This window comes from Pimephales promelas, chromosome 5 (assembly GCF_988280905.1).
Source record: "Pimephales promelas chromosome 5, fPimPro1.hap1.1, whole genome shotgun sequence".
NCBI lineage: Eukaryota > Metazoa > Chordata > Actinopteri > Cypriniformes > Leuciscidae > Pimephales > Pimephales promelas.
Genome location: NC_142773.1, coordinates 26,307,816 through 26,324,760, shown reverse-complemented (window position 1 = coordinate 26,324,760; position 16,945 = coordinate 26,307,816). Strand labels below are relative to the sequence as shown.

The following is a 16,945-nucleotide window of genomic DNA, read 5'->3' as shown; positions in this document are numbered from 1 at the left end:
AGAAGTCATATAACTTACGTCTTGGGACGTCTTTCGACCATACGTCAACATCCGCCTTTTTAGGGTACCCTTAAACGTCGGTTACATGACGATCCCGGGCCGTCATACAACTGACGCTTTACCTTTAACGTCGGTTAGGTTTAGGGGTAGGTTTAGGTCTGGGGTAGGGTTAGGATCCGATAATGTCATCTAACCAACGTTTAAGGGTACCCTAAAAAGGCGGATGTTGACGTATGGTCAAAAGACGTCCCCAGACGTCAGTTATGTTAAACAAACCATGTTGCTGTTAAACAACTCGGACAGCAATCTTCTACAAATCAGTATCCTTAAAAACACTTTAAAAACATAGAACATCAGTGGAGAAAGCCAAAGGCATATATATCATCATAGGATTGTAATATTTACATAATTCACCTGCTACATTGCTAAATGTACCCAATTTTTCATCTCAACAGAAAAAAAATACTGGGATAACCTGGCTTCTCTCGAGACTCCACTGCTTCACAGCATAGTTAATGATACTAAAGCCCGCATGCATGTCGACGTGATTTGTTACAAGGTAGTTTGTGAGGTAAGGAACAATGTCGATTTTTAAACTGCGTTTTTGAGACTGTCTTTGGTTCACTGCAGTTTTGAGAAAATAATCAGCAATGGTGTTGACTCATGAAATTTCACTTGGTTTAAGCCTTTAAAAAAACACACAGAGACATAAACAACATTAAAAAATTGTTTTTACCTTCAAAGAAATATAACACCAGGACACATTTAAAGCCAAAATTCCATACTTCAATATAAAAATAGTGTTATTTATACTTATCTAATAATAATAATAATAATAATAATAATAATACATATGTGGCTTTTAGTGTCTTCTACTTTTTAAAAGTTTTGAGTCATTAAGATTAAAAAAAAACGTTTTGAAGGAAATCTCTTATGCTCAGCAAGGCTGTATTTATTTGATCAAAAAGCAGTTATATTGTGCAATATTAATACAGCAATTTAAACAATTGTTTTATATTTAAATATATTTTAAATCTGCAGTCCGCAGTTTTTCCTCTTTGTCGCCATCTGTCATCTGCAATTGCAGTCATTCGCGGAATTCTCAAATTTACTTGAGTTGTACTTCAACACCCTCAACACGGCACAGCGTGGATGAACACAATGTTTGAGGAGAGTGTGCAGCTGTCAGTCGCCACGCCGGTGTGGATACTGGCATTCATAATCACTGATGTCATCTGAACTATAAGAAACATCCACTTTTGTTCTGGTTCTGACATTGCAGTAAATCACGCTGATACCATATCATATCATATCATATCATATCACGCAAAACCGTGCAAATTATACTTTGTTCTCGAATTTTTCATTTTAACAACGTCAGCATTGCGTGACTACATGTATTGTCCTTCCGATATGTATCCTTGTTTTCGCACGGGTCCGATTGCAGTCTCTTTTTTTTTTCTGTAGCCACTCCCAAGTCTGAACTAAGTCTTTTACATTTTACAGCAGGTGAATCTGTTGTCACTGGTGATTGTTGTTTGAACCTTTCTAGATCCACCATTAAATTGATACGTTTAATTATATCAAGTCAAGTGCTGTTAGAAAAGGCTATAAATCTCCACCAGTACCACTGGAATTAAAAACATTATTACAATCTTACCGCTTTGATTCGAGCTAAGGCAAGCAGATAGTTTTGAACACCGGCTGAAATGCATTTATGTATTTTGGATCATTTTTAACCCCCCAAAAAGCCTGCCTACGGACTGGAGCTTTAAAATGTAATTTATTCCTGAAGGCAACACATATTCAGCAGCCTTTACTCCAATCTTCTAGAAATCATTCTAATATGCTGATTTGCTGCTCAAGAAACATTTTTTATTTTCAATGTTAAAAATGGTTATGCTGCTTAATAGACTGTGAAAAGCATGTTACATTTCATCAGGATTCTTTGATAAATAAAAAAGGTTAAAAATAACAGCATTTATTTACTGACACTTTTGAACAATTTAATATATCCTTGCTGACTATTAATTTATATATATATATATATATATATATATATATATATATTAGAGCAGCAGTTGTTCTTTAATTGGACCCATCGATTGCTTGTCTGATACTGAATTTAATAACACTGACTTTTTAATATATTCAGTCTGTAGGGGTTGTTGTTAACATTTAGCAGATGCTTTTCATCCAAAGTGGCATACAGTACATTAATTGCAGAGACAATCCCCCAGGTGCAGCTTGGGGTTAAGTGCTTTGCCTATGGACACAATGGAAACAGAGCAGGACTGTTTTCTCATTAACTCTCCCATTTCCTTGGACACCTGGGATTGTACCTTCAGCCCTTGTGTTTGAAGCACAGATCCTTATCCATTACGCCACTGCCCATACTGTATTACCCTATGCATTATCAATGTAAGTGTAATTAAAAGATACTTTGCTGGAGCTGTGACACAGCTCTAAACACTTTTTAGTTCTGATGTTCTTTTCATAGTATATACTTGCAAAGTGCATCTGTTTACACTGCGGTGAACTCAGAAACCTTGAGAGAAAGAGTTGCTGAGGGAATATGACAGTATATCAATCATCTGTCAAGATTGAGATATAGCTTACCAATGATACCTGCCATTTTAAACCTGAGAAGTTCCACACTTTGATGTAATGTGAAGACACGAAGTGAGTGTGAAAAGGTGTTGTAACCCCAGAGATTATACAGATTTTAACACTTCCATGTCCATCAGGTTAACTTACCTGACTCCATAAAGTCATTGTTGAGGTTGACCCAGGACTCTTTGCTTTTTCGCAGACTATCCTCCATAGCTTTGATGTCTGCAAAGGGGCAGTTACAATCAGGGAACTTTGCGGAGCAGCGGCACCAGCAGTCATTGTTGCGGCACAGTAGCTCGCCCTCTGAATTACATGCCACGTAACTGAGCGCTGCCTCCACAAAACGATTCCGTAGAAACTCAGGAAGCACATCCTGCAAACCTGTGAATGGGGGAAAGTGAGAAATATCGGTTTACTGTCATATTAGACTCAGAACTAAACTGAAATTTGATTCCAGATTAAATATTTTGTAAGTTACACAATACTGTTTTTCTGCTGCTAGGTTGGTAAACAAGTTCAGAATGATGTCTGGATTTGTTATAGTCCAACATAGGTCTGGCATTCCCGTATGGAGACACACACAAAAATCAATCCCTGAGTCATATGAACCCACCCATCATCTTTCCTCTGGCTATCCTCTCCTCTCTCCTCTCCACATCTTTCTCTCAACCTACTTAACTCTCAAAGTGTTTTCTTTAGTTAAGTCTTCATTTAGAACAATACAATAATGCAGAGGCATGAGGTGGACCTCTAAAATGATGAGGAAAAGTGCCCTTCTTACATGGTAAATGTGTAAATTTTCCCGTTCTAGTTGATATTTTTCACTTGACCGTACACCATCAACAAGCATATTTACCACAGATTTAACAAACAACCTGTGAGGAACACTGCTATTGTTATTCCACTGCAATTTAGAGCTTTTGGGGGGGATTAATGTATTTAATTGTATTAATAAATTACAATTTTGTACTTATTTCATCTGTTAACTCTCGCTTGACTTGCTCATAACATGACATTAGTTGGGGAGGGGGGTGGGGTGGGGTGGGGGGCGGTCAGGTATTGAGATACTGGATAGGGGGCGCTGGCCCAATAAAGTTTGAGAACCACTGATCTAGCGGGACTACATTTCAAGATATCTGTATGGTGGCAGGCTGGGCATCCCCGTCTACATATATATAGTTGTATAACCTAGAGGTTTCCGCCTTACAGGCTAAACTACTTTCGTTATAAAATCAAGTATTTCATTTGCACGTAGCAAAGCGCCCCCATCGGACCATCACTAAAGGGCCTCCAACACTATCTCACGACCAATTCGTACGAATTCGACGCATGATTAAAAAGGGTCTAATTCGTACTAATTCGTACGACCTCACTCGTACTAATTCGTACGATTTGTCTAAACCCACGTGATGGTTAGGTTTAGGGGCGGGGTCAGGGGTAGGTCATTCGTACGAATTCATACGAATTGGCCAATTCGTAAAATATGTACGATTTAGCAAAATCGTATTAATTCGTACGAGTGAGGTCGTATGAATTGTTACGAATTAGCCACTTTTTAATCATTCGTCAAATTAGTACGACTTGGTCGTGAGATCGGGTTGGCCTCTCTCGATAGTCTGCTGATTGCCTTGCCTATGTCTGCATGCTGCCGCAACGAGTTTTACGTTAATTCAAAATTAAGGATAATTTTTGGCTTTAATATTTTGTGGAAAAGAGGTTTTCCCCTAGCGTAAGGTATTACGCAGTACTTGTTCCCTCTTCTAGAGAGAACTGAGGTTATGTTGGTAACCGAGTACGTTTCACAGCCTTCAATTTGCTCAGCAATACAGTGAAGGCTGAGTTGGGAAACAGAGAGCATGTAAAGTGGGTCAGAGAGACTGACAGCCTGACTGCTAACAGCATCAGTGATGGGAGTCCTATTTGGGACGGAGAGGTCTGCTATGTCAGCGCAGTAATGGGGTAATGGGATGAATAAAGACCAACAATCTCTGTGGCAAGGTCATTCGGCCGTAAACCTTTGTCATGAACTGCAGGCACGCTGCAGACAGGGAATCAATTCGGCTATTGCGGAATTCTCCTGCCCGATTAGATATTTTGATAGCAGGCAATGGAAGAATTGACATTTGCCCGGGAAACTAATTATTGATTTTCTTGAGCGATTTGGGAACAAGCGGTAACAAGATGGTACAATTGTAAACAGGGTCCAACATTAATTGTTTGCCACACTTGCCAATTGCAGGTGAATTGAAGATATATAGGCTAGCTTCTTATTACACTCTAAAAAATGCTGGGTTATTTTAACCCAACTTTGGGTCAAATATGGACTAACCCAGCCGTTGGGTTAATTTTTTACATTACATTTTTAACCCAACATTTAGGGTTTGTCCATATTAGACCCAAAATTGGGTTAAAACAACCCAGCATTTTTTAGAGTGTAGTTTTATTTTTCACCAGTCATGAATCTGTATTTTGCATTCTGCTTTTTTTCCACTTTCTAAAATAATTATATTTATCTCAGAAGTCGCGTTGCTATGGAAGCCCGTTTCTGCCACAATTGAGTAAAAAAACTATAATTCTGTAAGTCATTATAATGAGAAACTTACTCGTAATTATGACTTAGTATCTCTTAATAATGAGTAATTTTCTCATAATAATGAGACTTTCTCATAATAATGACTTAACATCTTGTAATAATGAGAAAGTTTCTCGTAATGATTTAACATTTCGTAATAATGACTTAACATCTCATTATAATGACATAACGTCATTACGTCAACGACGTTCGATGGGTTTTTGCATTCAAAAACATCAAAATGAATAACTAATAAGCTATTTTCTACCGTAGTTTTTGAGCCCAGCTCAGAAACGCTCGGTTTTTATGGGCGTCTCTCACTGAAGACTTGGAAGTAAACGCCCACTGCTGTGAGTGGATAACAGTTTTGCATATTATGATGAGTTTCAACTCACCCGTCGGTGTACGTGCGGGAAATTGTTTTGAAAACATCCAATGTTGTAACATGGCAACTGGAATGATTCGCCCATACATGTTCGACCCAGAGTCTGTGTGTTGCACCATTCCTGTCGGATCCAATATATTTAAGGCACAGCACCGTTCTTTACTCTTAATCGGTCTGCAAATCCAGTCTTGTTTACAAAACAATCCTCAATGAAATGAAGCGAACAGATGGACGATGTTTTACCTCGTCAGCTGGAACGTCATTAAAATAAAGTTTATCTATGCAGTCCAATTAGAATTCAGAGGAAGCTTATGCAGCCACTGTCTTCTTCCACAAACAGGCACTGCACAATATTTTTTATTGCTCGGTAGCTTGATCCGGATTGTCATCTCTAGGTAGGCCTATGCTATTTAGCTATGCGCGTAATGCGCGAATCGTTGGGCGGGGCTAAATTGGCCGTGTTGAAGAAGGCGTTGATCTTCTTCTGCGGGGGTGGTGTTTTATCCTCTTTGACGTCATAGTTCCCCTCTTTGAAAAACGAGTCATTTTCTAAGCCTGGTGTCAATAAAAGCTTTTATTGGACTAACAAGGACGTTTTCAGTTCTGAAACCTACAGGATATTCTTAGAATTTAATGTCCTTTTAGATGTCAAAAGCTCAAGAAAAATTTGATTTCAGTTAATTAATTTTGATTGTAAATAATGTAGAGAAATCTATGCAGACATTTTGGAGAGCAGAACCCCTCTGTTAATTTTGAAAGATTTGATCCTCTTCTCAGGCCTTCTCATCAATACTCACCTATGAATTACTTATGAAAGCATTCAGTGCTGAATATATTAATCCACCAGCTCTTCTACCACGTAAGTGAAAGATTCAGATTTCACAGCCCAGCTGTGGGTGCTGAACACCTGCTAATTATATTATGTGAGAAAATGCTCTTCACAGCTTTACCAGGTTTGACATCCTTAAAGAAAGAATCAATGCATTTTGCCTTCATATTCAGTCTTTTTAAATTCCCTTCCAAGTGTGAATATTTATGATGTGTTCCTCAGTATTTATCCGTCGGATTGTGGAAAAACAAGAGACATAATTAGATGCAGTCTTCGTCTTAAGCTTTGGCTTCTGGGGAGAGAGCCAACAGTGTGGGGAGCCTCACAAAAGAGACTGACTTGGATGGCTTTCATACCGGAGACAGCTAAATAGCTGCTCGTGTGCCCCCTCCTCCAGAGCCTCAGCCTTTTTAAAGAGAACGAGAGGAACGTGAATTTTTCCAGTGGATTATTTCAGTCCTCTATGGAATTGACGGCTTGATGTCCTAATTTGAAGGGGTCTAAATTCTTCTCTCTGAAAGGACACACCACTTTGATCGAAAATATCCTGGGAAGCCCCCAAAAAGTGAACGAAAGAATGCAGAAAGTGACATGCTTAAATATATTCAAAACTCTTAACTACAACTGCACCCCGCATCCTACACTTTTTTTTTTCCCAAGTCTTTACTCAGCAAAAGATAAGCTTTGGCGCCGAACCCTATGGCTAGCTCATTAAAGTTGTTACACGAATCTGGGCAGCAGGGAACTTGCTTCAGGAGATGGCAGTATTAAGTAGGTTGTCAATTTAAATGTCAATGTCAAGAAGGCAGTGGAAATTGACGCAGGCCACGTGTATAATTAGCAACGGCTAGAGGCTTAAAACCTTCCTTTTTGCTCTTTTCAGTCCTGTTACTTTTCTCTTTTTTTCTTTTTTTCTGATCCGACCACCTCTGACTTGTGGTGACCCTGCTGTCACGAGAGTGTGAGTTGAATTAATACAATTTTAAATGCCTGTCTTCTGATAACCCTTTACTTGCTTTTAGAAAGCATGGAGACTGTATGAGTATTAGCAAGTCATTAAATAAGTGAGTCATTAAATAAGTGAATTAGTTCAAATGAATTAGTATCGATTATTTCACTAAAATAGCTCAGAAAACAAGAATTTCTTCTTTTCGTGGATATGTAATTTTCCAGTGTTTCCAAAATCTGTTTGCCCACGTACTATTTTATTTATTCAGTATATTCTTAATTAAGAATCATGAATTTACTAATACTGTAAGTGTCTGCAGTAATTGGCTTGATTGCACAGGAGTTAAAGAACATTTAGTGATCTCAAAAACAGTCAAATACATCAACTGTCTTACCTTTTAGATGGATTTTATTTTCGGGGCTGTGCACTAAGACAGAGCTGACGGAATCCAGGCTGTCGTAGTTACTGCATCCAAGAGGCCCCGTTCTGGTCTCCGTTACCTAGGAAACAAGGAGATATTATAATGCCTTATTATCGTTGAAATCATGCACCTGTTTGTTCCTCTTCAGTAGCCGTAGAGTGCTGAGTACATGCAGTTGTCTAAAACAAACCGACACGCCTGTGCAATAAGCCAGAGTCAATATCTAAATGTCACCAAAGCCCATTTCAGCATGTCACAGCTCTCCAAAAATGCTCACTTTGCAGAGCGCCATAGAAATAGCAAATTGACTCAATAGTGTTAGGTCCCAATGCATTATTAATTTCAAATCTGAGAGCAGTGAGTCATGTGCAGTGGCATATTTCTGTTAACGCACCCTAGTGTTAAATAAGGAGATTTTTATGATTCTAAACTAAGGTGTCTGACCTCCCATCTCAACTGGGACTTATTATACTTTGGCAAAGCTCCAGGAATTTCTTTTTTAATGGCTGTATTTTTTAAATATTGATGGCCCTAATGGGGATCCTTTCCATGTGTCTTCAACATGTCTTCTCATTAATTAATTAATAATGAGATAAAGCACTTATAAATTGGTGGATAAATAAGCATTAGGTATAGCATCAACACTTAACAAATCAATGACTGTCAAAAAATCATTCAAAACAAAAAGTGCGTATGTGTAGTGTGTGTGTGCGTAAAATATATATTGTGAAAGTTTTTTTTGTGTGTGTTTTTGTTTTGTTTTTCCACAAGGGTGGCACATGACTGACTGTGATAATTTTTAATTTAGTGAATGAGTCTGCTAGGGTAATTTCAACTCCATAATCACTTCAATGATGTGCACAATGCTTTTGTTTTAGTCTATTTGTTGAAAAGAGACTATTTAACATCTGCCAGCTCACAAAAGCAGTAAATGCTGAATATTGTCACAACGTATTTATGGTTTCAAACAATGTTAAAAACTGGTTGATGTTACTTTGTTGAATTACAATTTGATGCTCTTCACAAATTTTAGCAAAGCTGACTAAATTGTTCCCAAAATGAAGTGTAACAGGATATTATATCATAACCTAAGCTATATTTAATACTGAAAGTGATCTTTCAATTTTATTTATGTGTACTACAGACAATATATAGCCTATGACTAGATATATTTTGTCAATAAGAAACAAGGATATCACTTGGTTAATGTAGTGCATTTTTTTAATCTTGTAGCCTAGTTTTCTAATTATACAGGATTAATTCTTTTCACAAGATAAGTTGGCTATGAATTCCATAGCTATGAAGACATCCTTTATAGCTAATTAATATTAAAAGGCTGTGCAAATTAAATTATCATGTTTTTCCTTTTAAACAACATTTTTGTTTAATGCTCTGAAATATCTTGCAAATATTTCACCAGCAAAAACAGCTTTCTTCCATTAGATTTCGCCCCACTGGAAGCATGGCACCGCCTCTGGTTTGACAGCAGTTCACAAAATTGGTGATTTTACACATCATTGTCAGGTCTATGTATCAAAGTGAAATTCTGTAGCTAATCCAACACTAATCCAATAGAATTGGGACCATTTCCTCAAAATCATTAGTTTGGATATTTCAGTTAAGCAATTAAATATCCACTCACCTAAAGGATTATTAGGAACACCATACAAATACTGTGTTTGACCCCCTTTCAACTTCAGAACTGGCTAAATTCTACGTGGCATTGATTCAACAAGGTGCTGAAAGCATTCTTTAGAAATGTTGGCCCATATTGATAGGATTGCATCTTGCAGTTGAAGTAGATTTGTGGAATGCACATCCAGGGCACGAAGCTCCCGTTCCACTACAGTACATCCCAAGGATGCTCCTTTGGGTTGAGATCTGGTGACTGTGGGGCCCATTTTAGTACAGTGAACTCATTGTCATGTCAAGAAACCAACTTGAAATGATTCAAGCTTTGTGACATGGTGCATTATCCTGCTGGAAATAGCCATCAGAGGATGGGTACATGGTGGCCATAAAGGGATGGACATGGTCAGAAAAAATATATTCAGGTAGGCCGTGGCATTTAAACAATTCCCAATTGGCATTAAGGGGCCTAAAGTGTGCCAAGAAACATCCCCCACAACACCACCACCACCACCAGCAGCAGCCTGCACAGTGGTAACAAGGCATGATGGATCCATGTTCTCATTCTGTTTACGCCAAATTCTGACTCTACCATCTGAATGTCTGAATCGAGACTCATAAGACCAGGCAACATTTTTCCAGTCTTCAACTGTCCAATTTTGGTGAGCTCTTGCAAATTGTAACCTCTTTTTCTTATTTGTAGTGGAGATGAGTGGTACCCGGTGGGGTCTTCTGCTGTTGTAGCCCATCCACCTCAAGGTTGTGTGTGTTGTGGCTTCACAAATACTTTGCTGCATACCTCGGTTGTAACGAGTGGTTATTTCAGTCAAAGTTGCTCTTCTATCAGCTTGAATCAGTCGGCCCATTCTCCTCTGACCTCTAGGATTAACAAGGCATTTTCACCAACAGGACTGCCACATACAGAATGTTTTTTTTCCCTTTTCACACCATTCTACATTCTACAAATACTACGTGTTTTCTACTAATATAAAGCTTAATGCTAAATCCCGAAGTATCCCTTTACGTAAAGTCCGTATGATGATGTTGACAGTTTGTGTGAAAGCATAAACATTTATCATAATACGGTATGTGTGCATACAGATGCACACTTTATCATTAATTTATGAAATACTGTCTCTTTTCTGAAGTGTTGTACACATGCCCTCCTCTGCACACCGTCCCACTCCAGTATCTCATTAGATCACTTGTCATTTATGACTGCTTACTGCAGCTCAATTGCTCTGATCCCAATAGGACTCCAGGCTGTTTACCTCACGCATAAAACCAGACACTAATCCGTGTAACTGTCTTCACAAAGCATTCTTCATGAGGAAATCATTCCAATCATTTCTTTTTTTCATTATTTTTCTCAAGGTCTTTCATACTGAGCCTATAACGTACATAGAGAGAGAACTTATCATGGGCTGTAATTGATCTGATTTTTTTTTTTTACGTATCCCGAGGAAGTCTGTTCTGCTTACCAAGGCTGCATTTATTTTAACCCTTAAACAGGGAAGAGTAGAAAATGCTAAACAAAAAATAATTTAATTAAAATTTTATATCATCTGGACTTAAATCAAACAAATCCAATATATATATATATATATATATATATAATTTATATATTTTGGATTTTATGAGTTGTGTCTCCTGAGATATGTTGCCCGAACAGAGTATAAAAAAGACCATGTCATTAATCTGTTAACGATTGCTGCCACTGTATGTTTAAATCAATTATATATAACATATTTCACCTGACCTAATGTTGACAAATTATATATAATTCAAAAGCTTACAAACTCGAGATTCAGCCTATGAACTCTGTTTTAACGGTACTCTAAATTCTTTTAATGGGCTCCTACTGTACCCTTTTGGGCATCGTCATGTTTCATAATTTATGATCAAAACGTTTTGTTTTGTTTTTTAATCTTGACAAAACACATGTTGTCAGAAAGGTCTGAGTCTCAAGGTTCCATATTTTGTGACAGAAGTGATATTTGGACAGAAATGTATTAATTTGTTGTGACAGAATGCCTACAATTAAATTCAATGGAATTTAAATCACCCAGTGGCTATTATTATGCCTAAACAAAATCTCATGGGAACTCCAATTTTTGTGATATCAACTTCAAATATGGAACACACCTTGGTTATATATTTGGCTTTGATTCTATAGTAATTTTATAGTAAAAAATAAAATTAAAATACATAATTTATAAAAACTAATATCATATTTGATTTAATGTAAGTTTTAAACTGCCTTAACTTTTTCATTCTTGATTTTTAATTTAAGTGCTTTGATTTTTCATACTTTAATTTTTGTGTGATTTCAAGTGATTTAAAACAAGACCAAAATTAGGTCTATATTCCAAAGCATTCTTGAATTACTATCATTTAAGTTTGAATAGTGCATTATGAATAGAGCTAGTTTAATACCTTTTTTTAATACCCTAAACAGGCAACGTGTCTCATACACTTCAAAACGTGCTAAATAATAACATGAACATATTCCTTAATTTTCTCCTTCAGCGCCTAAAATAATGTTCACTATTAATGTTAGCAGTATTCTTCTTCTTTTTTTTCAGAAGAAAAGTAAGTTTAATATATATTTACTTATCTCAATATCTGAATGCTGTGCACCACTGGCAGCCATGTTGGATTTAGGTCAGGCTGGCTGACTAATTGATCACAAAAAAATTTGAAGCAAATCATGTGACCAGCATACTCAAGACAGACCAAGCTGTCATAAGTGATAAAAGATCTGATGAAAAAATTGTTCTCATGCCCCCAAAAAATACAATAAAAAGGATGTGTCTCGTGAGACACGTTGCCTGTTTTCTTAATCCAAATTACAGTAAAAACAATATTGCAATATTGTGTAAATGATTACATTTTAATTAAATAAATTAAAAGATGATATATATATATATATATGTGTGTGTGTGTGTGTGTGTGTGTGTGTGTATATATATTCATTTTGTTGCACTATAAAGTAGGTCTCTACAGAGAGGATGATGAATAAAAAAATATAGCCAGCTGTTCCATGCTAAGCCCAACAAAATCTCTAGTTTACTTGTCAACCTGCTGTTTTTACTCCACAATGTGTATAAGTTTTATCAGCAGCACGTAATATTGCCATCTATGTAAGGAATGATATCATACCTAACAAAACAACCGGATAACACTGAAATCCCACATTTTCCACCCTGACTCCTCAGAGAGTATCATGTTTTGTTGTTGATCTTAAATTTACCGGAGCTGTTTTTCCACAGCTTCCTCGGCATGCTTTTCTTAAGGGCATAACAAAGGAAATGAATACCTGGGGTACAGTAGTACTCTCCTCTCCAATTCTCTAACATCTCACATCATCCACAGTCCCTGAAAACTCACACAGGCTTTTTCTTTGTCACTTGAAATGCTGGAGGAATGCATATATCAAGTTGACTCATTTGTCAAAAATGCCTCTGCCTCCACTGTGGAAGGCAAAGTTGGCTAAAGACTGCAGATGCGCTCTGAAAGCAGTTTAGGAGTTCATGACATGTGACAGGATTTTAAGTGCAGATTCTGAGCTTCATTGAATTTGACAGCTTATTTTGATTATACGGCACTGTCAAGTCACTTGACCAGTGCCAACTATCTAGAGGCGGCTCTTGACATAAATGGTGCTGAGTTCTGAGCTCCCTCCTTTAAATACTGGTGCTCATTTACATTCAGACAAAAAAAAAAAAAAAGGAAAGAAAAAGTACTGTGTTGGTGAATGCCACGTTAGTTATGTCACCATTACATATATCAGTGTCCCGAATTATCATCATAAATATGCATCTGGAATCAATTATATTTATATTATGTTTTGGATTCACAAAGAAAAGGCTCATAAAAGTCAAATGTTTGGTGATCACAATAAACTGCTCATGCTGTGTGTTTATGAGTCACTACAAAGAATGATTGCCTGGATTCACAGACAATGCTTAAACGTAGTCCCAGAATAGAATGCATGTTTAAGCTACTTGCCCTGAAATATCTTAAAATATCAACGTGCACACCAGTAATGATTTTTTTTTCTAAGGCACGTTAATAAAAGCTACTGTACTTAAATGTCACTATTTTACTACAATATGAGGCCCACTCCTGGCATAAGCCCTGAACCAGACACATAAGAGTTACTTTTTAGGTGATCATAGTAAATTGGCCCCGGCGCCATGTGTTGTTTCGCGACCATTCATTATAAAGAACTGTCTCAGAACTGCTCATGTTGCATGTTTTTGATTCACTTAAAAGAAACTTGTCATAAGAATCAACCTGACAGTTTGGTAACTGTCGTAAACTGGTCACTCTAAAACAGTCTCATCCCAAGTCGTCAAATAACTGACGCTTTTGACCATACGTCAGTTAGATGACGATCCTGGTGCTTTATCCATCTGACGCTTTACCTTTAACGTCAGTTGACGCGGGTAGGTTTAGTTCTAGGGTAGGGTTAGGATTAGATATAGCGTCATCTAACAACCTTAAAGGGTACCCTAAAACGGCGGATGTTGAAGTATGGTTGCATGACGTCTGCTGGTCACTCTGTATATGTTTTTGAGTCACTAAAAAGAACTGGCAACTAAGAATCATTTGTTTGGTAATCATTGTGCATTGCTCATGTTGTATCTTTTTGGCTCACTAAAAATAATTGGACCGTAAGAGTCATTTGTTCTGGAATTGAATCTCGATGTATGTTTTGAGCTGTAGATTGGTTCACTGTTGTGGCATTGCTGAATAGTTGTGCAGGAAACACTGTACAGCGTATTTTAGAATTGTGTCCCGTCCATATTGGCGGAAAGAAAGAACATGAGAGAAAGGTTATCAGAATCAAACGTGATTGTAAGTTTTGCATTGATTCTGTGTAATGCTGCAGTGACTTTCATTTTCACTCCAGTACCCTTTGGACAAGTGAGATGTCCTTGCGTGTTTAAAGAAGTGTCACCTTTAATGACATGTACCTAGTCTTTTAACATGGTCTTTACAATTATATGCTTCTCATGTCCATAGGCCATAGGTTTGGTGGTAACTCTGAGATCCGTGTCCTACACAGAGGTGACTGTTAATAGTATGTCATTATGACAAATGGTTATATTACAGAGAGGGGCGAGTCTAGTTGTAGATATAGACTGAACGGAAAACTTTATGAAATCATACGTAAATACGCTGATATTGAATCTCCAAAGCAGTGTAAATTTTACCGTTGAGCCAACAGAATCTTGTTGATCTGTGAAGACCAGCTAATCCCAGGACTGTTTGTTCCTGCAGAATCTGATCACCACTAAACCTGCCTAAGGATCTCAGGCTATTTTTGGTCTTAAGTGGTCTCTGATTACACCAAGGCAAAGTGATATCCGCCAGAAGCCGCTTCCTGGTGTGTTTTTGCACTTTGTTTGTGAGTGGAGGGTGTAATTGATCATCCTTTATGGCATTATTGATGAGCTCGCGATAACCCACTTCTGCTATGGTGCCCAATTCATCAGGCTGATTTGCACACAGGGTGCAGGAAGAAAGCAGTCAAAGAAGGGGCCTATAGCCCCGTAACGTCTCATTAGCTCTCCCCTGACAGAAACACCTGGCAGGACAGACTGCTCCCTAAAGCGATGCTAGAAAGCTCTCTGAAAACATTTCAGGGGTGTACATAAAAAAAAAAAAAAAAAACTAAAAAAAAACAATCACTGATATGATTTGATGAGGTCAGTCTGTCACAAAGTGTCATTTACTGTTACCATTGACACTTTTCTTGAGCACAAGCAGGACATTTTTGAATATGTTTACAAAATGGTACATCTAATCTAATTTGAATAGCGTGATGTATTTTGCAATCCCGATCTACAGAGCTTCACATCTAGAGCACATTTGCTGCAAATTCATGCAGATGAGTGTGTAGGTCCATGGTCATACTGAAATGAAATTGTACGTGTTAAATTGAACATCTCTGCAGATGTTGTGTAGGGAAAGCTCAGGCTAATGAAAAGCATGTCGAAGCGCAAAGAGAAAGTTATTATCTTCCCACAGAGCCATCATTCCTGTTCCTATTTCATCTTGCTTCCATTTCACACACTTTTTTTGAGGCTAAAACTTTTCTTCACAGGAGTATGCGCTTGGTAGAAAGTTTGGCTTTGACAGTGTTTGACAGAGCTTGAAAATACTTCATTTTGACTAGCCAGCATTAGTGTGAATAACAAAAGATGGTCACAGCATGAGGTATATTGCATGATCAGCTTTTGCGACGTTGGCAAGTATGCTTTGGATCGATTGCGGTGAAAATATGCTTATGTAATTAGTATTGAATACTAAGCAAAAGCTCATAAACATATTAACAAAAGCTCATTTTGTCATCATTTTTTCCTGCCCTCATATTTTTTTTTTAATTCTCTAAAGCTCTAAAGCAGTCTTGAGTATTTAAAAAAGGCACTATATAAATAAATAAATAAAAATGTATTATGCTATTTTAGCAAGTGAGAAATATCCTTTGAGAGATTTTGAGAAAGCATCTCCAACCCTGACAGATATATTTCTTATATAAAACTATAACATAGAAGCAGGTGCATATCTTTATTAAAAGTCAATGATTTTTGTCTCAGATCAGCAGCGTAATGTCATGCAGAGCTCCCTCTAAATAAATCATGATGTTACAGTCACCAGCATTTCTACGCCCACTCAGCAGCTGCGAGTAAGACCAAGGGCCACTTGACACGTCATGGAAATAGCATTGCTGCAAATGCGAGAACCTTAATTGCTAAAGAGTTACCATGGCAACAAACATACATCTCAAACGCCTATAGGACTGATTGTGACAAATAATAAACAGCATGCATCGAAACACAGCACATTCAATCCTGTGAAGAAAAGGTTTAGCCTTAAAAAAAGTGGGTAAAATGGAAGCAAGATACAATGAACTGGAACGATGGCTCTGTAGGAAGATAATGACTTTCTCTTTGGGCTTAAAGAGAACTGGAAAACTTTTACATTCAAAGATTTATAGATTGTTTTTTTTGTTTTTTTTTAATCACTCTGAAATGTCAGCTAGAACAAAACCGACATTGGCCCATTGAAAAAAATGCCCTTTGGCTATTTTTGTGCAAACATCCAAAAGCGTACCAGTAGGCTAGTGGTTCTCAATCCTGGTCCTGGCCTGGGGACCCACTACACTGCACATTTTATATGTCTCCTTTATCTGACACAGCCAGTTCAGTTCATAGAGCTCTTTCCTATAACGAGCTGATGATCAAGCTGTGGGTCCCCAGGACCAGGATTCAGAACCACTGCACAATTCATTGCAGATTCCATCCAGCTGAAATTAGGCTGCATAGAGACGGTAATTTTTTTTAAAAAATTTTTCCACTCGAATTATAATTATTGGGGATATTATTATTTAACAGAGGCGGACAGAGTACACAGCTTTATTACTTAAAAGTACAAGTAGCTACACATACCCCTTGCTAAATTTTACACAATTTTACAGTCAGATGTCTACTTAATTTAAAGTACTGAAGTACTTGTTTTTAAAAGTACTTGAGTAT

General features: G+C 37.4%; 1 protein-coding gene across 1 annotated transcript in view; it reads right to left on the bottom strand.

Annotated features, from left to right (window-relative positions):
• Positions 1-16,945, bottom strand: part of brinp2 (BMP/retinoic acid inducible neural specific 2) — a 91,296-nt gene that overhangs the window by 24,483 nt on the left and 49,868 nt on the right. The window contains exons 5-6 of the mRNA XM_039654722.2: positions 7,743-7,848; positions 2,758-2,994 (exon numbers count right to left, since the gene is read on the bottom strand). Coding sequence (XP_039510656.1) covers positions 2,758-2,994; positions 7,743-7,848 — 343 coding nt within the window. The remainder of the gene's footprint in view (positions 1-2,757; positions 2,995-7,742; positions 7,849-16,945) is intronic.